The sequence below is a fragment of the Anneissia japonica genome, unplaced genomic scaffold, assembly GCF_011630105.1.
Source record: "Anneissia japonica isolate Jap-2015-1 unplaced genomic scaffold, ASM1163010v1 scaffold724_len3256291_cov202, whole genome shotgun sequence".
Taxonomy (NCBI): Eukaryota; Metazoa; Echinodermata; class Crinoidea; order Comatulida; family Comatulidae; genus Anneissia; species Anneissia japonica.
This window is the reverse complement of record NW_022744966.1, coordinates 326262-353029: the sequence shown is the minus strand read 5'-3', so window position 1 is coordinate 353029 and position 26768 is coordinate 326262. Positions and strand designations below refer to the sequence as shown.

General features: G+C 33.7%; 2 protein-coding genes across 2 annotated transcripts in view; one reads left to right on the top strand and one right to left on the bottom strand.

Annotated features, from left to right (window-relative positions):
* LOC117119800 (DNA primase large subunit-like) overlaps nt 1–24945 on the top strand; it is a 36384-nt gene extending 11439 nt beyond the window's left edge. The window contains exons 8-13 of the mRNA XM_033264716.1: nt 1799–1981; nt 3318–3444; nt 5743–5825; nt 6444–6512; nt 7127–7217; nt 23965–24945. Of these exons, the coding sequence (XP_033120607.1) occupies nt 1799–1981; nt 3318–3444; nt 5743–5825; nt 6444–6512; nt 7127–7217; nt 23965–24107 (696 nt within the window). The 3' untranslated portion in view covers nt 24108–24945. The remainder of the gene's footprint in view (nt 1–1798; nt 1982–3317; nt 3445–5742; nt 5826–6443; nt 6513–7126; nt 7218–23964) is intronic.
* On the bottom strand, nt 8022–21514 carry LOC117119799 (tripartite motif-containing protein 2-like). Its single transcript, XM_033264715.1, has 2 exons — nt 21319–21514; nt 8022–14480 (listed from the first exon to the last, which is right to left on the bottom strand). Exon 2 carries the CDS (start codon nt 14466–14468, stop codon nt 12120–12122), a length of 2349 nt encoding a protein of 782 aa, XP_033120606.1. The 5' UTR covers nt 14469–14480; nt 21319–21514; the 3' UTR covers nt 8022–12119.
* Nucleotides 24946–26768: the final 1823 nt, after the last annotated feature.

The window sequence follows — 26768 nt, the reverse complement described above, 5'->3', positions numbered from 1 at the left end:
TATGGTTTGTTATGATGATATTTTATATTGAATAAAGTCAAGTCTATAATTAGAACCAATTTATCCCTAACACCTTGGCCCATTGTCAGAATTTTTTTTTTTGTGAAATTATTATAAACTATAAAACCTCAAAGAGAAGCACAATGGGCTTAATCTCGAGAAGAAGCTCATCTCGAATTGAAGCCTCCTTGTTAGTTTGCAAAAGTAGCCTCAAAAAGAGGCCCATCTAAAAAAGAAGCGCATAGGCTCCTTTTTAAGATCGTACAGTACATACACTGTACATGAATTTCAAACAAACAAAATAAATTAAACGCACTTTGGTTTATACAGTTGATTAGGTGATTTAATGTCGGTTAATACACTACATGATGCAGACTGTTGTTATAGTGGCCCTATTTAATGTTTTATACACCCCATGAAGTTAGGAAAAAATTAGGTCGGCAAAAATTTGCCGACCTTAAATTCTCCGAGGTTGGCAGCCTCGGCAATTTTTTACTACCTAGGCCTATATAGTATAAACTATGATTTTTCCGAATGCTCGACCTTACATCGTCATCTACAGATTGTGATTTTGTTAACTTCTCTTAAATCAATATATTGCTGGTGAAAGAATGGTCATACTTTTATTAATTTAATAGTGTAGTATAATATTATGTTTTACATAAGAAAATCGCCGAATAAATTTCGTTTTAGCGTTCGTTTTTTATCGTTATTTTTGGCATGGGAACTTTCGTAAAAGCTACGATCGTATCATCACAGCATCACAGGAGGCTGCTTCAAAACTGCCCATGCATGTCCTTGCGCATGCCCAGAATGATCTAGCAGGGATTTTCAACACATGTACAGTACTTGTCAGTAGTGAAGTCAGGATGCGATCGTGATTGCGTTTAAACGGACGATAGGATTAGGCTTACAATATGTTGAATGTTGTTGTTTTTAGATAATAAACAACATTTTAAATATGATAATAATATAGAAAAATAATTAGATTTAGGTAAGCATTACAATCTACGCGTTCCACATGGCTTCAATTGGGCGATGTTGTAGACCTTGGCTGGCTAGCGTCATTCCTACAGTAGGCCTAGCCTATGAAACGACTAGGCGAGATTGAAAGACAAGATGATTGTACGCAAATTGTACGTACTGCATGCCAGTTAGAAATAGTTATTGTACAAACAAGTCTGTTTTATGAACCACCAATTTCCTTGGTTTGACAACGTACATGAAACTTAGTGTATGCTATAGCCTGTTTTAATAGTAAAAGTTTTTGACTTTCCAAGCAGTTTTTGAAGCAAAGAAATCTTGGCCTACTGTAGTTCGGCAAAAAATTGCCATCCTGTAGCAATTCTGGCTTGGCAATATGGTCGGCAATTGCCGATTGCCGACGTGAAATTCGTGGGCTGTTTATAGTAGTAATTCCCAAAATTTACGGCATTCATTTTGAAAAGAAGTGCCCCGTCCTCTCCCCCCCCCCCAACATCATTACTTTGCAAAAGTAGCCTTGAAAAGAAGCCCATCTAAAGTTCGCAAATAAAAGAGCCCTGGGCTTCTATTGAAGGTTTTACGTTATGTTAAGATAGGTCTGTTACTTTGGTCAGTGCTCTATACCCAATAAATAAAATATTGTTTGTTTGGTTTATGTCTTTTTTCGCACACAAAGTATAATACAGTATAATTTATAAATAATATATAAGAATACAATTCAGGAAATGCAATAATAAAAAAAATGTGATGAAGACGAAAATAACTTTGAAAACAAACAAATATACTATTAACTTGTTTTTCTCGGTTATAACAGTTATCTCGCAAGTCCTTCCCACTGTGCATGCGCCACCTACACGCTTCCTTGAAGGAGAATCATCACCTCCGCTACTGGGGGCGTATGCAGTACGGCCTCTTTCTCAAAGCCATTGGGATCACGTTAGAACAAGCACTCATATTTTGGAGGTCAGAGTTCAGTAAGGTGATGGATGTTGATAAGGTACATGGCATTCTTAAACAGATATAATTAATAACATTTGTATATTCTTTGGATCGAATCTGTAAATTGAATGAATATTCATAAAGTAAAAACTGTGTCTTGATATGTGTTTATTGAAACTTGAAAAGGTACTTGATAATTTTAAAGCCAGGCTTCATAGGAAGAAAAGCTTTTGATATGTTGTGCAACTGAGTTTTCTAATTATGTCTTATTATAAGACACAAAAAGTTTGTTTAACTTAAAACTCAGGCAGATTTTTGTATATTTAAAAACTATTGGGGAAAGAAAATGTGGGCACGCCCCTTTTTTCCTCAGTTTTTAAATATACAAAAATCTGTATCTCATTTACCATTCCCAAGTTTTTTCCTCAAACAATCTTTTTTTTGTCTTAGAAAAATCAGTTGTACAGCATATAAAAAAAGTTTTCTTCCAGAGTCAGGCTTAAGCGAGACATTCCATGTTTCAGTTGAGTGTTTTAAGGATTATTTTTTGGACGATATCGCAGATGGGATCAGGACAGGAAAGTGGCTCTATAAACATGACCTAAGAGGTCCTTACTTAAAACCACATTATGAAATTATAGATCAAAGATGATTTTATGAATAGACATAGCAAACCACAAATACAGTGGTAGTACTTTTATTGTGTGTAATAGATTTAAAAACAAAAGAGATATTATGTATTAGAGATGTATAGTCGCATGCTAAATACCAAAAAAATCATAAAAATATTTTTAAAAATTAACCTGCCCATTTTGAAGTAACATAAAAGTTATCAACTTGAACATAGAAATTAGTGTATTTAAAAAAACGTCTAACCATCAGTTTACAGCGAAAAATGATAGCAACACTTCCAGTCACTGGAAGTGTTTTATTATTTTTATTATAATTTTTTGGTTTAAAAATCAGGGTAAACATTTTTTTTAATTCTATAATTTCTATGCACAAGTTAATAATTTGTATGCTATTGCAATATGAGCAAGTTTATTTCAAAATTATTTTTTAATGATTTTTTGACATTAACAAGGGACGATACAAAGCAAAACAGAAACTACGTCATAGATAACTATGATGAAGCATATCCATACTGAAACAGGAAGTGTAATAATCTCTCACATTGCTGTATGACTAGATACCTGTGAGTATAATAAATATATAAATGTAAATATAAATAATTCCTGAATATTAGGAATATCTAGGATACTCGGGAAGCGTCATCCTCTAAGTATGGTAAAAAAAAATTTATTGTGTGTTCCGTGCCAAAGCTTTACTCTGAATCAAATGTGCAATGAACATTTATTGTGAAAAATATTTCCTTCTCTACTTTGTTTTAATAGTTTGACAAGCAGTATGCGTACAACATCCGCCACAACTATGGTAAAGAGGGCAAACGTGTTGATTACACGCCATACAGCTGTATGAAGATTATTATGTCCAATCCTCCCGCTACTGGGGACCATCACGGTAAGGCCTGGTTGTTCTGTGTGTGGTATATTTCAATACCTTGTTTAGCAAAACCTCTGATCGCCAATAATGATTTTGAATACAAATACAATTTTTTGGCCAGTTAGCACACCCTCCACCTCAAAAAATTGAAATTTCAGAAAAAAATATATATTTATATTTTTATTTATATTTATTATGCCCTCCGCTCTCTTGAAATCTAAAAAAAAAACATATTTTTCTTCCTTAATTAAATAAATTTAAAGCATATATCACTTGCATTTTTTACATTCAATACAATTTTATTTTTATTTTCTCATCTGCCTAGATGCTAAGAAAACAATTTTTCCACCCTGTGACGATCTTTAAAAAATTAAAAAAGTTTGCTTAAACAAGGTATTTTAAGCCTTACCAACCATATTGCTGGGCGTAAATAGTAATAATATGATGTCGCTCTTACATAGCGCTTCATGCACAATGCCTCTAAGCGCTTCACATTACTACCCCGGTCATTGGATCAAACACATATGGAACACTACTCAGCTCCCTGGGGAGAATTCCAACCGTAGATAATGTGCCTTGCCAAGAACACAAGCGATTTACGCAGCGAGAGTTTCGAACCCCTGACCTCGAGGTTGGGAGTCCAAGCCACAACCGATGCGCCAACCGCTTCCACATCCAATTATCACAGTAGTACTCCCAAGGGTAATAATAATAATAATAACTCCATTATTCTGTAGCACATTCCACAAAAAGGAAAGAAAATGAAAATGAAAGGAGTAAAGGTTTTACATATGTTGTTTAATAGGCTCCTAATGAACTTTGCAGATCAGTAAGAACTGTTTATTTATAAAATAGAAAGCATATTGAATTCATCCTGTATTCAGGCTTTGTCTTGAGGCAAAGCCTAATAGAGCACTTGTAAAGTCATGACATAGATAAACGTAAACAAATGCATATCTGAATCAAAATATTTACGATATTATCCATGAAATAGAATTGTTTATTGTCTAAAAATTTAGCTTACATAAGCCTGGAAAATTTTGTAATTTTTTTGTACATCAATATAGAGAAAGTCAGTATGGCGAGTGTCGCTGTAGGTTTTCTGGGAGAAATGACATTTTCACATGTTAATTTGTGTGTAATATATTGTATTTATGAATATTTATAATTCACTGACATTATGTAAATGAATATCTTTTTATAAATAATAATAAATTTAAAGAGAAAAAAATGTGAATAAATTATGAAATGAATATACAAAGGTACAATCTAGTGTGTTTCGGTACTTCAAGTGCTTGTAAAATCAGTTGGACTCGTAAAAACAGAATATATTATTATGTAAAAAATTCCTACAATGTGGTTATATTACTTGAATGATTTACTATGAAACCTATTGCTACTTACGATCCATCATAATTGAATGCAAAAGCATTCGATAACAGTATCGATTGGGAATCTTTGAAATACATTAATACTTTGCAGGATAAAGGCAAATAACTCAGACATTCAGAAAATGATTGGATTGGATTGAATTTCTTTCTTGTGATACGTATTAAGGGATAACCCACGAGACTTATTTCCAGCGGGGTCTTTCTGGCAGTGAATTGGACAGTACACCTGTAGACAATCCCCTAATTTTTCCGAAAAATGTACTGCGTTTTTTGAACAGGTTAAACGGGTTAAACGTCTAATCTTGAAAGACGACACTTTCGAAAGCATTTCGACCCTCCAACTTAAACACGAGGGGACCAGCGATGGGAATTGAACCGCAGACCGAGAGATCTCCACAGTTCAGCGGACACACAGTGGCTACAAGCAGTTTAGACAACTGCACTAGATGCTCTCTAAAATCGGGTTTCCATAGAATCACTGTACAGTCGCTACGCCGTTTTCACTGCAGTTCTTGCACTGCGTAGCTGTTCCCGTCGCAGTCAAGAACGCTCCCTTAAGCCTGGTTTCTATAGAATCGCTACACAGTCGCTACAGCATTTTCACTGCAATCCTTGAACTGCGTAGCTTGCACTGCGTAGCATTCCCCCGAAGGAGTCGGCAATAGTGTGTAACAATTTTTATGGAAACCAAGGTAAAAATAGGCATCCCTTTCCAAACAAAAAAAAAAAACATTGTATTTCAATATCTTGGCATGTTTAAAAGAATATTAATGAAAAAAATAAAATAAAAAGATTGCTGGATACCCTTGAACTTTTTAATATGTAGTCAATTTTAAAATGATATTTTGTGAATTAAAATTGATTTTTTTTAATCCATTTGTACATTAGATTATGTAATATATTTTTGATTTTTTTTTTCTTTTAGGCTGTCCATTTCGCCACACTGATGCTACCATCCTCAAGCAGCAGTTGTCCACCTACAATGTCCCTAAGGATGGTATTGATTCTGTAAGTTCTGGCAGCCAACAGAGGCCTAGATTTTAGGCGAGATTTTTTTAATACCTTGTTTAGCTTTAATAGCTTATTTTTGTAAAGATTGTCAGGCTAGGGCGGGAAAAAAAATAGAAAGAATTTTTTGTTTTTTTATTTAGCAAAATAGTTTTACCAAAAGCATCTAGGTGGAGGAAAAAATAAAAGTTAAATTTTATTGATGAATGTAAACAGTATATTAATGTGATTAATACTGTAAATGTTTTAAATTTATATAATTAAGGGACAAATAATATATATATCCTATTTTTGGAGATTTCAAGGGAGTGGAGAGCACAATAAAAATATTTTTTTCTTCCGAAATTTCCTTTTTCCCTGAAGGAAGGTGTACTAACTGGCCAAAAAAAATTTTTTTTTCTAAGTTTCAAAATCACAATTATTGGCAATCTGAGGGTTCGCTATTAACAAGGTATAAAAATCTTGCCTTAACCACTTGACCTAACATTGCCAGGCATTTAGGTACTGCAAGCAGTTATTAGCCAAGGGTCATAACATTGCCACAAAACCTAGTGTAGAAACTTAACCTAGTATTTCATCTAGATGTCATTTATTGATGTCAAATTATTTCATCCTCAGATCATGGGTTACATGAATGGTGGACATTGCCAGCTGGCTTGCTCGAGATACTTTGATATTACACATCAGGTTAGTGTCATCATTCCTGTTGTAGCTTGTCCCACTTGCAATTGTAGCGTGTTCCACTCGCAGATGGAAGACATACCTAAACAGGCTGTATATATGCAGAGGCCTTAAGCCTAATATTTCTTAAAATCTCAATATTTGGGGCCAGCATCTTTTGGACCATTAGCAAACCATTATGGCAATATTCTCAAGTTCAATTTCCAATCAATGTGGTATAGTTTATTGGCATTCCAACCAACATTATTTAACATCAACTATGTGTTGATTGTAGAATTCTTAATTTTAAAACGAAGTAACAAATAATACATACTGCTACATTTTTATACCATTTGTTACTTGGTTTTAAAATTAAGAATCCTACAATCGATACTTAATTTCAACCTAATGAAATTGTTCGAAGATCACCCATGTGCCTTACAGCAGAAACACTCAGAAGAAGCCATGCATCTTTTTATTACCGAATGGCACTGTCTGTTTACAATTTATACCCACTTTAGGTCATGTGACCAACCTACTGGGACAAAGGATAAATATCACATATATTAATATACTACATGAATTAATATAATACATTGAAGATAAATTGTTTAATATCGTTTTATTTTTCTTGTTGGTAGTTGCCAGAAGGAACTACATCTATACAACATCCAAATCACTACTTTGAAGAAAGTAGGAAAGTGTTGACTGGGGAGAGACCATCTAAAGAAGGTAGGAGAAACAGTTGAGCCAGATTTAACATAATATTACTACATGACAAATTCAAATCTGGATAATTAATTGATTCCAAGTAATAATTTCTCCAAAGAAACATCACATCAATAGGCTTTTGATTCCCCCCCTCCCCACTGGACACCATGAGATCAGTCTTACTTATATGTGAAGTCTCACCATCATATGAGACACATCATTTGTGAGATTGTATGGAGAAAATTACTAAAATAGGTCAAAAATCAAATTTCTCACCAAATTTTGATAATAATATTTTTGAATACTTTAATACTTTTTAAGTTTAATTTCTAACTATAAATGTGTTTTATGTGCCCTATTATTTGTACGGGTTTGTTTAACTTTTGAGGCTTAGTTTCTCATAAACTTCAAACGCTCGCATTTCTGGATCTACTTAACTTAGGAAAGCCATTCAAAGAGCAAATTAAGGCTTATAATGTGATTATCCAATTTTTCCTTTTGTTTCCTCAACCATAAGACAAGTTTTGTGCCTCCACAGTGAGGTAGTGACAGGTTTGGTATAATATATTGGATTAGGGTGAGGGGATTGGAAGGATAGCATAGAGTATTAACCACCTAACTCGCACTTCACTAAGCGGTATGGTAACTTAGGCTTTCTTGTTAACCTAAAGTTAGGTTTTTGTTTCCCAATAGCTTAAATAGTAAGACAACACTCCCCAACCTTAGTATTTTTTCTCATCTATGCCAGCCTGACAACAACAAATTATAAGTAGCTCAAAATTGATAACATCACATGTACAAAAAAAAAATAGTCATAAGCATAAGTGTGAACACAATGGGTTTATTGCGGTGTTAATCAAATTTTATTTTATTATTAATACAAATTATTACTTATTATTAAAAGTAATATTGAATGAAGCACTGTGAACTGGCATTGAAATATGTATATATTACTGTACAAGGCATTTTTGAATTGTGCATTTATATATTCTGTGTCACTGACAGACCAAAATTCAGCCTATAAAACTAGTGTTAAAATCTAAAAACACTCAAACATTTAGATTAAACATTTAATTGTTAAAAGGTTCAAACACATTATCAGATTTTAAAACAAAGATTGAAACAATTGTTTTACTTTGATAATTTCTAAATTGATAACCAGCTAATTTAAGAGTGTACGAACATTATTATTTATGCATTGGCATAGAAAATATTTCCACTGATTTTATCTGAGAGCTAGTTAGTAACATAATCATTATTAATAATAATATTAATAAATATAGTTATTAATAATAATTAATTTAAAAATTGATTTTTATTTTTTAGATTACCAGAGATTTTTTTGAAGTAATTAAAGATAAAATATGAACAGAAATATGCAACTGCAGTACATAAAAACTACCTTTACATTTACTTATATACCATACAGTAATTACAACTTTAAACAAAGACTGCAGTCTACCTTAGCCAACTGATTTTGCTCTAAAAATTTATAAATAACACAAATTTATGAAAATAAAATTCTCTTCTTAATAAAAATATCTCATCCAATATCCTCAATAATATAATAATATAACACATTTCGATAGTGTCTATTAAAGCAAAAAACATCTGGGCACCAGCCCTAGTCTAGTCTCTGAAATTTTGTATAAATTTTATTAATTTTTATCCTGTTGCTAATGTACATTGAGCCTGTGAACATGAGTAATGGTGCATACTAATATTGCAACTGTTTCAATTGGTGTAAAAGATTGCTGTAATCAGTTGCTATGGTAATTGAGCCCTTAAAATGTATAATGGTACTGAAAATCCAGTTGCTATAGCGATTATGCTTGTATGCATGGTGCCTTTATTTTTGATCTGATATGTTTGCAATGGTGATTGAGTCAAGGGTAGTGCCTGGATTTGCCAGATAGGGGTTTGATGTCCCCGACAATGTGGGCGTGGTCTGGCGTCCCTTTAAGTCTCGAAAAGTGGTACAACCCCAGAAAAATATGACAATTTAGGGGTTTCAAATGCTTATTTTATCAAATAAACTTCAAACACTGGCATTTCTGGATCTACTTAACTTAGGAAAGCCATTCAAAGACCAAATTAATGCTTATAATGTGATTACCCAATTTTTCCTTTTGTTTCCTCAACCATAAGACTAGTTTTGTGCCTCCACAGTAAGGTAGTGACAGGTTTGGTATAATTTATTGGATTAGGGTGAGGGGATTGGAAGGATAGCATAGAGTATTAACCACCTATCTCGCACTTCACTAAGCGGTATGGTAACTAAGGCTTTCTTGTTAACCTAAAGTTAGGTTTTTGTTTCCCCATAGCTTAAATAGTAAGACAACACTCCCCAACCTTAGTATTTTTTCTCATCTATGCCAGCCTGACAACAACAAATTAAAAGTAGCTCAAAATTGATAACATCACATGTACAAAAAAAAATTAGTCATAAATATAAGTGTGAGCACATTGGGTTTATTGCGATGTTAATCAAATTTTATTTTATTATTAATACAAATTATTACTTATTATTATTAAAAGTAATATTGAATGAAGCACTGTGAACCTGCATTGAAATATGTATATATTACTGTACAAGGCAATTTTTGAATTGTGCACTTATATATTCTGTGTCACTGACAGACCAAAATTCAGCCTATAAAACTAGTGTTAAAATCTAAAAACACTCAAACATTTAGATTAAACATAAATTAATTGTTACTGTACAAGGAAATTTTTGAATTGTGCATTTCTATATTCTGTGTCACTGACAGACCAAAATTCAGCCTATAAAGCTAGTGTTAAAATCTAAAAACACTCAAACACTTAGATTAAACATTTAATTGTTAAAAGGTTCAAACACATTATCAGATTTTAAAACAAAGATTGAAACAATTGTTTTACTTTGATAATTTCTAAATTGATAACCAGCTAATTTAAGAGTGTACGAACATTATTATTTATGCATTGGCATAGAAAATATTTCCACTGATTTTATCTGAGAGCTAGTTAGTAACATAATCATTATTAATAATAATATTAATAAATATAGTTATTAATAATAATTAATTTAAAAATTGATTTTTATTTTGTAGATTACCAGAGATTTTTTTGAAGTAATTAAAGATAAAATATGAACAGAAATATGCAACTGCAGTACATAAAAACTACCTTTACATTTACTTATATACCATACAGTAATTACAACTTTAAACAAAGACTGCAGTCTACCTTAGCCGACTGGTTTTGCTCTAAAAATTTATAAACAACACAAATTCATGAAAATAAAATTCTCTTCTTAATAAAAATATCTCATCCAATATCTTCCTGTATAATACAGGTAATATAACACATTTCTATAGTGCCTATGAAAGCAAAATAACGTCTTGGCACCAGCACTAGTCTAGTCTCTGAACTTTTGTATAAATTTTATTAATTTTTATCCTGTTGCTGATGTACATTGAGCCTGTGAACATGAGTAATGGTGCATGCTACTATTGGTGAAAAAAGATTGCTGTAATCAGTTGCTATGGTAATTGAGCCCTTAAAATGTATAATGGTACTGAAAATCCAGTTGCTATAGCGATTATGCTTGTATGCATGGTGCCTTTATCTTTGATCTGATATGTTTGCAATGGTGATTGAGCCAAGGGTGATTTGCCCAAAAGGGGTCGATGTCCCCGACAATGTGGGCGTGGTCTGGCGTCCCTCAAAGTCTCGAAAAGTGGTACAACCCCAGAAAAATATGACAATTTAGGGGTTTCAAATGCTTATTTTATCAACTTTACAGGGTCTACTAATAAGTACAAAATAAACTTTAAAAAAAAACTTTTAAAATAAATTCATTTTACTGTGTAACATTTATACTCTCTCAAAAAAATTCCAAATTTGTGACCTTTTTTTTTGCATTATTAATTAGAATTAATATGTCATTCTTGTAACATATTGAAAATTTCATTTTCATTCTCATATAATTTGGATAGCTGCATTTAATTATTGCATTGTCATAAACAAAATTGACATTCAACAAATTAGCATTTTGCAATTAAACGACTTGGCAGTGCTTTGAAATGATAGCAAGCAATTTCTAAGCAACGCAAACATGTAAAAATGATACATTTCCACAGTGTAATGCTAACATCGGTATAAATTTCAGATCATCATCATCAACAAACCTCTTTGAGCACCAACTTGTATAATATACCCTGTAGCATAGGCGGATTCAAGTGGGGCCTTGAATCCAAAATATTTGACAAAATGGACAAAAATTAAAGTTATATTCAAATTTAAGTCTGGGAGTGCTATTTTTTGGCCAATTATCCAACCAACCTATGTCAGGCTATTCACAATTATTAGATCAATTACAAACACATTCTCACACAAGTACTCAAGGATCTTTTGATCAGTATTAGTGGGAGGGGGTATGTCGGGTGTATGGAAGGGAAAGGAAGTACAATATATATGAAATGGATGGTGGTAGAAAAAGGAGGATGTACGAGAGTGTAAGATAGACATGATAGGAAATGGTTGTAGAAGACGTACTGTACATACAGAAAACAAATATATGTTGGTTGGGTAGGAAAAATTATAGAGTACAGTGTATATAGGGAAAGAGAAGCGTGGGTTGTAGAGGAAATGATTTGTCATACTGTAACTAAGAACAACCTGTATAACACTTCTGGTAAGTGTTTGAAATGCCTCTAATAATGTGTTAAAGGTAAGTGTTTGTGGCATGTCCAGCCCAACACAACAACTACATAAAGTATCACCAAAAATGTCTGTGCCTCAAAAGATAAAAAATAAAATAATCATATTCAGATAATACAACTCCATATTTACATTTTTACATTTTTTCAAACAGAATCTTGAATCCACAACTTTACAGGTTCGCTTCAAAGTCTTGCAAGAAATCTGAGTTACGTGTTCCTAAATAACTTGGATCCGTTTATTTCCTGTATCGCACACTGCAAACCTTCCATTCCGCACGAAACCGATACCTGTTGGTTCATCAAATTGGCCCTCTTCGCTACCATGTATACCGAAACAAGTCTCCATAGTACCTGAGGCGTAGAAAATTTGTATACGATGATTTCCGGTATCGGCAACTATCACGTAGCCTTGAGGATCAACAGCGATTCCTGTTGGACTGTTGAGCTTTCCTGGTTCGGAACCCCAACCGCCGAATTTGTACAGAAATTTACCATCCGGTGTAAAAACCTGAACTACATGCTTGATTGAATCGGTTACCATCAGCTGGTTGCCTGGTGTAAAAGCTATGTGGGATGGTTTTTGAAATTTACCGTCCTCATCTCCAGCTTGTCCAATCTGTCTTAAGAACGTTCCATCCGCTTTAAAAACTTTAACGCATCTGTTATTAGAATCGCAGACGTAGATATTTTCGAGGCGATCGCTGACAACCCCAATAGGTCCATTGAGCTGTTGCGAGGCATTACCAGCAACGCCAAGTTGGTGGATAAAATCGCGTCCTGTATCCCATATCTGCACCCGATTGTTACCCCAATCCGAAACTACAAAATGGTTCCATTTATTCAAGAAAAATGACTTTGGTGATAAAAACTGGCCAACATTTTGCCCTTTTGTGCCATAAGACTTCAAAATTTGGCCCTCTACAGTCAAAATTGCAATAGAATTATAGTTTTCATCAAGAACAGCTAGGTTTGTGTTTGGAAGGGAAAGTAATGCAACAGGTTTGGAAAATTTGATGCCCCTAGAGGGACCCTCACCTAATATCTTGCAAGGGTTCCCTCGCAGTTTGTAATTGAAAGCTGCTGGAGAAGTTGCACTTGCTGGAAAAGCACTAGCATCTGCACTCAATGTTGGGCTGTTGGTTCGTGAAATGTGTACGCTGTGGACATCATTCCTGGCTGAAACTGACTGAGCTGGCAAGCTTTGTGCTAGTATACCCACTGCCCCAGCTGACTGCTGTCGCAATAATGGACTGGCACTTCTATTAAGAATTTGAGGTGGTGTTGCAGACCCTCTAACAGGATTCAAAGCTGGCCCAGCCGATGTACGCCTTGAAAATGGATTAGAAGAGTTAGGCAATGTTTGTGTCTGAAGGCTAGGTTTCAGCTGTGGTATATGCATGGAGCCCTGTGAACTTGGATTTGGTTGGTTGAAAGATGGCAGACTTTGTACACTGGATAAACTTGAAATGGAATCAGCCCTCCTTCTTATATCGATCCCTGAGTCAAAGGATTGTGTAACACCAATACTACCTATAGAATTGGGAGAGTTGCTAAATGGATTTCCAACAGAGAGTGGTGATATTGATTGGTCAGTGCTTAAACTGGACTGTAATCGATTGGCCAACTGCTCTGTTGACCTCTGAGAACTTATGGTATGCCTTGACTGACCAGACAATATATTGGCATCTGTTTCATTCATAAATTCATTCTGTGGTCTTGGGGGCTGGTTTGTTGTCAAAGAGGTTATAGTGTTCCCAGCAACCATTGAACTCCTGTTACTGAAAATTTGTCCAAATTTTGATATCTCTTGAATCAGGAGTTCCTTTGACTCAGAATCTTCTGAGTATCTCCATGCCCATGACCCCTGTCCCCTCATCTCCAGATTATGCAAATGCTGAAGATAATTCTTGCATTTCTCCACAATACCTTCTAAGTCCTCTTTCGTAGGCTGCTGACTGGCTGACATGAGAACTTGGACCTCATTCTGGAAACTACGCAGAAGTTCCTGTGCCTGTTTACTTTGCATCAGGAGGTGGTGTTTACCCTCTTTCCTCTCCGCTTCCACCTGAGACATCAGGATGTTCTTACGGGCTCGTATTTCACTCACCATCTTTTCGAGAGATGAATCAATTTGCCCTTTAGCATGCTGGTAACTATGCTCTAATTTTTGTTCTTCAACGTTTGTTTGACTAAGCGTGTGCACTTTCCCTTTTAACTGACTAATCAACGCTGAGATCGTCTGCCTGATCTGCAGATTCTCTGTCTGTTGCGCTGCTACCGGTGAATCAAATGTTTGTGCGATGTTAGGCTGCTCATTTGTTTTTCCTTGCAAGTCGATAAGTGCAAACATTGTCAAGTTATTTGGTAAGCCCTCGATTCCTTTACTGGGCACAGGGAGCTGAAATCGGCACTGCGGGCATTCAATAGTATTGTTTTTAATAACCATATCCAAACATGGCGCGCAGAGAGTGTGTTGACATGGGAGGAGTTTCGGTCGATGCCGCTTAGAGTCGTATATTTCCAAACACATCGGGCACTCAAGTATATGCAGAATGTCTTCAGCCATCTTGAAAAAATTCTGTAAATAAAAAGAATCGAAAGGGTTCAATTCAATGAAAGCATATATATATACTGTATGATAGTGGGTAGTGCCTGTTGTTTCAGATCATCATCAATCAAATTCAATGTCACCATCACAACCAATACTAAAAAATCTACAAAAAATATACTATAAAAGTTACTACTATCTAAACTACAATAACTAAAGTATACTCTACTACTACATATGTGGCAAAGACAAGCCAAACTAGTCACTCATCGCAAATTGTGTTTTAGAGATAAAGGCCAAAACATGCTTGATAGTCAAAATTGTTGAAATCTATTTTATTGCACTAAACTAACCTATATATTTATACATCATGCTATGCTGTTATTTTCCCCATTTTCTGATATAAATAACTATTTTTTAACAATTTGGTGATGGTCTCTGCCTGAAAAATGCCTGAAATCATAAACTTTGAAGGCTGATTTCTCAAATTTTTTTTCTTTAAACAGCTCATGTTTACATGCCTCCAACTTATAAGAAAATGTTGGATTTAATGATTCTTTTACCATTTTATAGCTCTCATTTTACTGTTTAGTAATAACTTAAATTTGACTTGCGACCATGTAACTGGTTTGGCTTGTCTTTACCACATATGGAACTACTGTAGAACTATGACAGTTAACTTGAAACAATTTTAAGAGCGCAATTTGGCCTTGTTGTGACAGACTGATTTTGAAAATACATTTCTTTAATTTCCTCATCTTTAACAATAATAGTACCATATACTCTCATGTATAGGACTACCCTCGTATAAGACAATCCCCCCTAATTTGAGAAGATTTTGTACGATTGTTGTACGTTGGGCATATAAGATGTCCCCCCTGTTTGACCGTCAAAATTCCTACTTTTTTTAAACATTTTTTTATGGTCTTGATGCTGCATCCAGCTAGCGAAAAAAGCGAATGCAAATGTAGGGCTATTCTTCCAAATAACACCATCTAATGGCCCTTAAAATTTTCATGAAAATCACATTTCCCCGCATTTAAAATTGCGTTCATTATGAATACTAACAGTGTTGCGCATTTTAAGACTACCTGTACACCCTGTTTTTCGATCGTAATTTGCTATTTGAAGCCTCGTCTTACACATACGAGAATTACAGTATATACCAGTACTTTAAATTGTCATTATTGCATGGACTGCCTTTAAGCACTTTTACATTAACTGAAGAGGATTTAAAACAAAAGTTAAAAAATAAAGATAGAAATATGTCCTTCCAACTGGACGCTGTTGGTCCTGTGTGCATAATTAATAGTACATGAAAAAAGAACTTGGTAGACTTTTTCAAAACAGAGTCTAACTGACAATGATAGCTGCTGCACAGTGGCCACAAACACTATATCCCCAGGGGCCCCAGCCATCCCATGGCAAGACAACTGCTATTTTTGTTATTAAAGTTACATTGTTTAGCCAAGGCAATTCAACAGAAGGACGCACATCTCGGGACATCAAAGTTTATAACTCTGGCATCGACATTCTAGGCACACGTGTGTCCCTACACGCTGAACGTCACAAAAACCATAGCAACCAGACCATAAACCGTCAGCGTCAGGCCTAATGATATTTTGCACTAACATTAGACTGAAATTATATTCTTCATTTCAGCATTAATTTTACCGATATTGTGCTGTATTGTCGTTCATGAAATTCACTTCGCAGAAAAAAATTAATAAATGTTCTGTATCTACTCAAATGTTCGTTTTGTGCACTTTAGTCCAACATTGTCAAAATGACAGTTTAATGTTATATAAGAACATTAAATTTTATAAAATTAGTAAATTTTCTATTGCTATAACTTTTCATTTTCTTGGTCAATTTTCACAAATCAAATTGCAGTTTATAGAAGCATTTAACAAGCTCGTGGTCAAAAGAAATCAGATAACAGACATTGCGAAGTACCCAAAATTAATAAAATAGTAAGCAACACCATAAAACGTATGGCACGCATACAGTAGATTAATAATTGACGGCTGTACTCGCAACTAGTATCGGATTGTCGATGCCACAGTAAAGATCAAAGGACTGTACGCACGCACTATGTTCGAGAGCGGAGATGTGCGTCCTTCTGTTGAACTACTTTAGTTTAGCCTTGGAACGGCCACGTCTACAAGTGACATTGATTTTCATCAGAAAGCATAAGTGTTTACATTATGATAATATACTATCATGCTTTACATCCACATACATTAGCTAACAGTACTACAATAGGCCTATATAGCTACAATAGGCCTATACTACTATGTGGATGACATTGTAGGCCTATTGTAGCTACAACACTATAATAGGCCTATACTGTACAGAATGTCATCACATAAATACTGTAATACTTTAGCAACATGAAACCTCAAGTAGATAGTTGGAATATCAGTTACTACAGTAAGTTACAGTATTCATTTTAATACAGGAAGATACTTTAATTCCCCGGCTCTACTGTGACAAAATCTTATCTATTTGTTTTGTTTCATGTGATTTCTTATATGTGTTTATATTTCGTAAATATTCAAATAATTGCATCTGGTTTGCTAATTATTCTTGTAGAACTGTTTTAGTTGTTACCAGACCCAACACAATGGATGTTAACCTACTGCGAGCTTTCGTCACTCTCAGTAAGATACCATCCATTGTGTTTGGTTTATTAATGATTAAAACAGTTCTAAAACAAATTATTAGTAATCAGCTATTCATTCTGCAAGTAGTGCAGCGGTGCCAATATGATGATTTCAAATAAAATATAAATTTTGGCCAATTATTAGCACATCTGCCGCCACAGAAAAATGGAAATTTAAAAAAAAAAAAAAGGTTTTTCTTTATTTTTTTTACGCCTGCTGCTGCCTTGAAATCTTAAAAAAATTAGATATACATATTTTTTCCTAATTATATAAATTTAAACATATAACCATCCCATTACTACATTTTTGTTTTCTCCTCCATCTGGATGCATTTTGGCAAAAATATTTGCTAATAAGAAACAATATATTTGTTTCAATATTTTTCCGCCCTCCTCTGACGATCTTTAAAAAAATAAAGTTTGCGAAACAAGGTATGAAAGTCTCGCCTAAATAGGTGAATTCATAAAACATAAAGAATATGTTTTTATAGTGTAAAGTATAAATGGCGATATCTCTAATGAGAAACATGCTGTGTTGATATAAATTAATATGGTGTGGTGAATTGGCACAGACCAGCTGACTTTACAGCGACCTCTCCCCTCGCCTTGCCCCTTTCCAGGAAGTAGGAAACGCAATACTTCCCATGAGTATCGTGGTCATTAGTACATGCTACCTGTAGCCTCCTCTTCTAGCCATGATTTGTAACTTACTACAGTATAGTATGCCAATAGTATAGGTATGCTAAACATACATTCAGTATTGCCCTGTAATTTATGTTCCTGTGCCCTCATTCATGTACGTGATATAAATATATTTATAAACATAATCATACAGTATCTCATACTGTAGGTGGCCCATAGAATATCTGTTTATCCCAGGCAGGTTTATTTTAATGACAGGTCTTTTATATTTTTATATATTTTTATAAATATTAAAATCCTTTTTCATGTAAATAAATATCAAATTGTTAATTGATCCTGTAAGTTTTCTTTAAATATGTATTTTAAATTTATGACTTTTTATTGTATAATTCAATCATTGTATACTGTGATTGCCAATAAAGATATTTTTGAATTGAATTGAATTGAATTGGTCTTGATCCTTAGGGTTGGGGGAGGATTGTAAGTCAAGGTATCTCAATTAAATGCTTCAGTATTTAAAACCAAAATTAAGGAGAAAAATTCAATCAAAATAAGTGAATAACTCATTTAAGATATATATAATATCTTGTTCAATGATACATAGATAAATTTAGTAATGGTCAAAAATCTCTAAAACTATTTATCAGCCACTTTAATGGTCTGTAAAAGAAATAGTACAGGTACTTTTACAGGTATAGGCTATAATTATAATAATGATGATAATAATAATAATAATAATAATAATAATAATAATAATAATAATAATATACAGTATGTTCGAATGTGCATTACAAAAAAAAGACAAGAATACAAATTTTCAAAAGAGAAAGTTAAAATTCTAGTTTATTTTCAGATGGGGAAGTACCTTTTGTTACCCATGGATCCACCACTGACAGGGTAGATGGATAAATGAGTGAAGGGTGAAGGAGGCAGTATATGACCTGGGACAGGATGTAGGGTGGATGAATTATGATAGGGTGGATATAGCAATGTCACAGTATTGTGTCAGTGGGCATAATATTTTTTATTTACTTATTTTTTTTTTATTTGAACCATATTATAGTGGGTTACTCATTACAGCTACAGTGTAGGTTGATATACAGAGGCCCACTTAATATTGAACTCAAAATACAGACATCAATAATCAAAAAGTACTATAATAGTGAAGGACTATTGACTTGAAATAACCCACTGTAAACATACAAATGTGTCATCTCTGTTGTTAATTTATTGATTGGTTAGAACATTTATAGTACCATACAGGGTTACGTACCATCTCTTCAATACAATTCAATTCAATTAAACTTTATTGTCCATTGTAATATGAAATTCATCTTCATGATTGATAACAAGCATTGCATGTGTGAACAATAAAAAATACCAACAAATTGTGGATACTCAATAATATATAATACAGTAGGCCAATACAATTGTATATTTAAATATAAAAATGAAACGGATATATTAATCGAGACACCAAAGGGACTAGCCATAAATGTAGGCAACATGAAAACTAACTATACAGCAGGGATCCCTACCTGCTGTACTTTCCATCCCTATCTTTTGTCAGAATGTATCATACAGGTTCTCTTGTCTAAAGTATTGCAGCAATCCTGTCACTCAATTACTGTTAAATGCCAACTGTCCTGTACACCATAAATTATTTGAAAGAAAACAGAGCAGTGATGTACAGTAAAACGTCCATTTTACGAACATCGATTTTACGAATGGTCTTTGCCCCTGATGGCGTTATCATCAACCAATTATTACTATAAAAAAAGTCTTATTGCACACGTTTTACAAAGTGATAATGTATATTTTTCTTAATAAAATCAAATTTGTTGTATTTATTTATTAAGTTCAATCATTTCTTCCATTTCTCCAAGTGTTGTCAGATTGAGCGCACATTTTTACGATTGATGAATGAGAGTGTTAGGGTCAGCAACTTATTGACATCATGAATGCAAGATACTGTATGATCGCGAAATGTATGTAAACAACGCAATTCGGTGATCTAACAACCCAAAAGAACAAAATAGAAAGGTCCACAAAATATACACAGATGTTTGAATAAGAGATAAAATGATATTTTGTTAAGAGGAAGAATGCCAGTGAAGGTAAATTCAGATGGAACTAGTGCGGTAGACTACGCTTCTGCACTGTCGGTTCGTGCTAGGCCTGGACGCCATCAGCCTATCGGCGCTCAATGGCAGGGGATAAGTAGGCCTAGGTATTAGAAACTGACACCCGATCTACAGTAGTTTACAAATTTTGCAATTTATGAACACCCCTTGGTACCAAGGGGTACGCAAAATGGATGTCTTACTGTTGTACTTTCCTTGTCGAAACTACAGTACCAGTTTAAGTTCACAGTTTACAGGACTCCCTCCAATTAAAGACCACTTTTGGGACCTTGGTTTCCATGGTCTTTAGCAGGTTTGGTCCCTAATTAGAATAATAAAGGTAAAAGTCATTTGTTAATTTGGTACCATAGAAATGTGGTCTTTGATTAGAGGTGTTCTTTAACTGGAGGGGTCTTTAATTAGATGAAGGTCTGTATTTCCTTTATTTCTTTGTTTAGTGCCCCAAAGTAATAAATTTCAACATAAAATGCATATCAAGAATTGTGTAAAATACAAATTCAATGTTTTGCCGTGTGTATTAACTGTACATACAGTACAATGATAGCCACTTTAATAAGTATTGTGAATTTGGGTTTATAAGTTATACTGTAGAATGCTGTAAGATAGAATTGCCAATGTTTTTCTCTTGTGGGAAATGACTATTTTCCTTAGTGAAAACAAGTCCTTGGTTTACTATTAATGGAAGCCTAAAATCATGTTGGAGAGAATAACTTATTATCAGAAAGATATATCTCATTTAATCATTAGGGATACAATTTGTCTATTACAAAACTGAAAAAAAAATACACAATTATTTTGTAGAGGTATATCGTATAAGGTACAGTACCAACCTCCATCCAATGATATAACAGATCAGAAAAAATAATTTGTTGATTTACCCAAAGTTTACTATAACAATGAATATAGGAATAGTATACTAACACTATGTCTGCTTGGCAAAGATTTTATTACTAAATTTTAATGAATTGAAAGATTACTTTGATAGTCAAAATATTGTTTTTACCTCAAACACAGACATGCCTATAGCGAGATGAACGGTTCAATACTTGTGATGACTGATCTAAGATATTCTTATCATATTCCTAATCTTTATTCTATTCATTATTATGGTAGTAATATTTAATAGATAGAGTTATTTCACACCTTGGTAGACATAGGCCTGTAATAGCTTTTCTTCCAGGCGTAGTCATAATATACTGTATTACACTTATGGCATGGACTGTGAGGCACTCAGCTACTGTTTTTACATGAATTAACATCCGTATGCAAATCTCCTTCACTCTTCTCCATGAGCCAAGCCACTTTCTAACGTCCCACAATTTACGTCAATATAATATTCTAGGCCTAGAAAGAAAATTCATCATAAGAAAACAAGTCCTCTGCAATATTTCTTAACTTATGATTGACCAGAACTTACCACAGATAGTCAGAAAGTATTATTATATTTCCAGAGATTTTGTTAAAATCCTGAGTTTGGTAGGACCATGTTTCATAACCGGTATTCAAATATCTTGGTACTTTTGTGTAGGCAGCCAGTACTACATGGTTGTGTCGACGGTTGGTGGTGATTCATGCATAGTGCACTGTAGCCTGTGAACTATAGCCTAATACTAATCTGTAGCCTTTCAACATTCCACGCTTCATCGATTTCGAATAGGTTTAAACTCATGGGGTTTTCTTGGCCACCTACACTCATTATTACGTTTCTCTTTTTGTATTGTTTTTTTTTTTCTTTTATTGGATTATTGATGTGTGATTCATAAGAATGTTTAAATTTTAATTTAGATAATAGTTCAATATTGTAATTATTTTTTCTAATATGTTTATTCATCATATTTAATACTTGTGTGAATCATATTACATAATGAAGGAATTAACATTTTTGGTTGTTCCATTCTGCTTAAAAAGTCACATTGTGTATAAAAACTGGAAAATAATACCAGAAATTTTGTTTTTAATGGCTATGGTAGCTACAAATGTGTCTTTCATATGGTATTTGTTACTAAATGGCCAGAAACATTTTACAGATGGGTGTGGTCCTATAATAGGTGTGGGGTGGGGTGGGTAATGGTACTTTATAAATCTGTGGCCCTTTTTTATCTTTCCTTATGTGTAAGCTAGCATAAAATGTTTATAATGGCCGGGATTAGATTTATATTTTTGTTATATTGTCCTTGACGAAATTCTATACTCAGTGAACAAAACAATTTAAACATATGACAAATATTTAAAGCTTTGATTTCCGAATGCCCTTTCAAGCAATCTGTTTGATTTCCAAAATGATTTGGAGAATACAATACATATATTCCTGTAAAGAAAATTATATATCATCCCCAATGATAAATGTGAGGCCTCACCACAAAATGAGTCTCATGGTTAGAAATTCAAAAATTGAGTTTATATTATATTTGGGTAGATCACATTATAACCTTTCATGTGGTCTTTGAATGGCTTCCCTACTATAAGTAAATCCAAAGATGTGAGCATTTAAAGTAGGTGTATACGAACAACGTTTTGAGAAAATCAGCCTCAAAGATAAACTAACCTGTACAAATAATATGACTAGAATTACAGAATATGTGCAGAGAACACTGTTTTGGCAAGAAAAATCACTTACAAAGTATACAGTCATAAAATATAAGTATCAAGTTATTCAAAAACATTAAATTCAAAATTTTGTAAAAATGTTGACTTTGGCCTGTTTTGGTGAATATCTCAATATGGTTTCACCAACGATGCGTCTCATTTCGTGGTGAGACCTCACAAATATAATTCAAATGGATTGTATTTACACATAGGTTCATTCATTCATTCAAGTAAACATTTATTCTTTCCAAAAATGAACAATACAATATAAACAATTCAATGATTTTTTAGGATAACAGCCAAAAAAAGCAATGTGCGGCAAAGCCCAAATAATAATAATAATAATAATAATAATAATAATAATAATAATAATAATAATAACATTAATAATAATTAGAGTAATAATCATAAACAAGTACACAAGAGACAGTGGTAGAGTATACAAAGACAAGTGACAGAAAACAAAAACGGGTACAAAAAACACAAGGACAAACAAGACAAACTGATCGTCTACAGTATATGATTGGGAAGTAGGATTTAATAATATATTATAATTTATTAAATAGTTGTCAAAACCATCATGTAAGAATAAATAAGTTATACTTACTGTTGGCTCATTGAGGTCAGGATAATAGATTTTGTTGTTCAGTGAAAAGAAATTTATCAGATAAGAAACCTAACCTTGTAATAAGTGTTGTACAGAACACAACCATTGATTTGGTTTTGGTGACCCTTAAGGCCAACTCAGACAGCGTCGGCCGACGCAGCCCGACGCGATTTGTTTTCGCGTCGGGTCTGTGTGAGTTGAATGCAGACGTGATGGTGTGCGTCGGGGGCAGTCGCGTAGTAGAATATTAAACGTGTTTAATATTTCTCACGACGGCTTAAGACTGTCCCCGACGATAAATCGGGTCGGGCTGCGTCGGCCGACGCTGTCTGAGTTGGCCTTTATCCTGTATGTATCCCTTGGCCCCTGTAGTCATAATTTCTCAAAATGTCTGCAAGTCCCAACTTAAAACCATCAATTACATCTTCCAAAACATGAACTGTCAAATTGATTAATTCCCATGATTCCTATCAGTTATTATAGTAATCTTAAAAAATATAAAGTCACTTTATATAATGTTTACAGTATCATATGCTTTTAGCGCATATTGGCCCACGATTACTTTAGTGGTAATAAAAGGATTGAGTAGAAGTGTACAGGGATTTTTTTTTCTTCAAAACAACTTGACTCATCAACGATATAGGACATAATCTTATGTACCATGAGTAGGCTGGTTTTAAGTGGATATTGAGTAGCAATCTTTAATTATGTAATATATATTCATTGTTTGTCTTGTCTGCTTCAGATATCATTGATTTTGATCTGTCTGCCGCATACCCGGATATAATTAATAGAGTTTGCTCTAATTACCCAAATTTTCATGGCTCGCTTTCCTGTATTAAATGAATACGTTATTTGTACTCCCTACAGCGTTTGCCTCGCAGTCGTCACAGATGAGCAGTGCTACTCGTGGGTCACAAGACAGTCAACCTTCTGCGGTCGGTGATGACTTCGGTGACGAGACCGGTTTTTCATTGGACGACCTGGACAAGATGGAGGCGGAATTAGTGTGACATGCCCTGAGGAGTCAGCATTAATGAAACAATTGATTATGCTGTGCAAGTTGTATTCTACTAAGTCTCATGTTACAAATAATGGTAGTGTATTTTAAGGACTCGCAGTATATTAATCTATAGAAGTGTCATTTTGGGATTCAAATGTAAAGTTAAACTTACGACTGGTAATATTTTGTTATTTCGTTTAACCTCGACAGTGTTTTAACACCGTTTTTATTTAATTATAATATAAATTTTTTATAGAATCTAAATTAATCAAATTAGTCTGCCAGAATATACTGTATATATATCAAAAGCCCGAAATAAAAGTGCTCCTTATCCTTCGTAAATTACCGAACATTGCTTCCGATAAGCTGAACGCCAACATCCCTATATTCTTTACATACTGATTTGATTTTCCAGTCGGTTTGGTAGGCCTTCTGAGCCGTATATTTGGATTAGGTGTGAATCAGATATATAAAATATCTTACTAAATCATCCTTCAGTAGGATAGTATTTTTGGATTAAAGAAGGAAGTTCTTCATCTCAGAGCCTTGGGATGAACAGTGACTGAGAAATTATGTTTCCTTTGGCCTTCCAGTGAAAGAGTCTCTAATGAACAAACAGAAAATTAAGGCTGCTATGCAGTTTTACCTTATGAGACTTGTCATCCCAAAACCAGCGTGCTGTTTGCTAAATGTTAACTGATTAATTTGCACAAGAATGTATTGTACCAGTTTTGTATACAGTACTTTAGTATGAGAAGCCGTAATACTTTTACTCATAACCTTGGCAAAAGTCAACTCCCATCATTTTAAAGCTTATACAGAAATGTGCAAAATAAGAATATATTAAAGGTAAATTTTCATTTTTTGATGCTTGTTTTGGGATGGCAATCCTCACATATATATTATATAAATATCCAAGTATTTTAAATATTTTATGCATTATTCATTCACTACCGTATTTTGTTTAAAAATGAATCCCTATGTAGAATTCTTCCTTCTGTAATCAGATGCATTTATTTAGGGTGGAGAGGTGTGGGTATGGGTTTACCAGTTGCCTTAGATCTATGTACCATATAAAGAAAGTAAAGGTAGGAGAATAAGCCATAACTTGCAGCGTCGTCGTGCTGAATTGCGTATGGGTGTGGTCTGTGACTACCTAGGCGCCATAAAGAGGTCGCTTATAGTAGCTACATATTCACATCATTCCACAACGACGAGCTGAATTCATATAAATGAATGTCTATCTATTGCGAAGCTGACCAACCAATCATTACAATGCTTGTAAAGCCTTTTGTAAGTGATACTTACAATCAGACAGTTGTTTTTGTTAAACAAAAACTATGAGAGAATAAAACATATATCACATTATAGTACAGTGTTTGTGTTTCATTGTCTTATCTGCAGTTACAATAGACTTGCTGTACATTTCTATAAATAAACTACGATATATGTGGCAAAGACAAGCCAAGTCCTTGCAAAAAAATTTATTTTTAGGTATAACAGGGTTCAACAGTAAAATGAGAGCTATAAAATAGTAAAGGAATCATTTAAATCTGACATTTCATTATGAAGCTGTTTATTAAAGAACAATATTCGAGAAATCAACCTTCAAATTTTACGATTTTTGGCATTTCTCAGGCAGAAACTATCACCAAATCGTTAAAAATTGTTGTTTTACATTGCAAATTGTTGTTTTACATTGCAAATGGGGAAAATAATTACATAGCATGATGAATGATTATAAAGTTTAATTTAATGCAATAAAAAAAAAATGAATGTTGACATTCCAGCATGTTTTGGCTATTATCTCTGAAACACGACTTGCGGTGATTGACTGGTTTGGCTTGTCTTTGCCACATATATAATATATTATTGTATTGATTTATCCTGTCTCTCAGACAGAAAAGGCTGATAAATTGAGAGTGTGATGCTGTTTAATAATGGTACTGATGAGGGTGGTGTATAGTGCTCATATAAGTAATACTAGATATGCTGTCTTTAAATGACTGTCATATATACGAAATAATACGCTTGATTAGCAGACTGGTCATTCAAAATAAACCCAGAGGAGTGGTGTTGGTGCTATTTCCAAAATGCTGGATTTCAGCATACTGATTCCATGCTCAACGATAGCCCAGCTAGTAATGTGATTACTAACGGCTATATAACTAGGTAAGAGGAGCATTTATGTATGTTCGCTTCCAGAATGGGTGTACACCTGTGCCAACACGCCTAGCTTCACTAGTGTGACAGCAGTATTGTGCATATTTTTAACCTACTGTGTGACTTTTTTTTTACGAAAAGCCAAAAATATCTTGTGCATTCATAATATAAAATGTTACAGTAAAATTTATCTAAATTTGAAGATCAAATCCATTGGAGTTAGCACTTTTGTATTCATTTAACTGATTATAATAACTGTACTTCACAGAATGGTATCTTTTTATTATAAACAAAATATAACTCAACAGAATCTCTTGTATTGGATAAACAAAATCAAGTACTTCTACAAATAATATACTGTACTGGTATCTTTCAGTATCTTGTTTAATTTATTTTTTGACAGTATTCACAACTTTCAAAATTTTTCCAATATATTTAAGAAAAAATAACAAATGTGTACAGACGCACAAGGAAGAACATTTTAAGAAACTTGTTAAAACAAATTGTT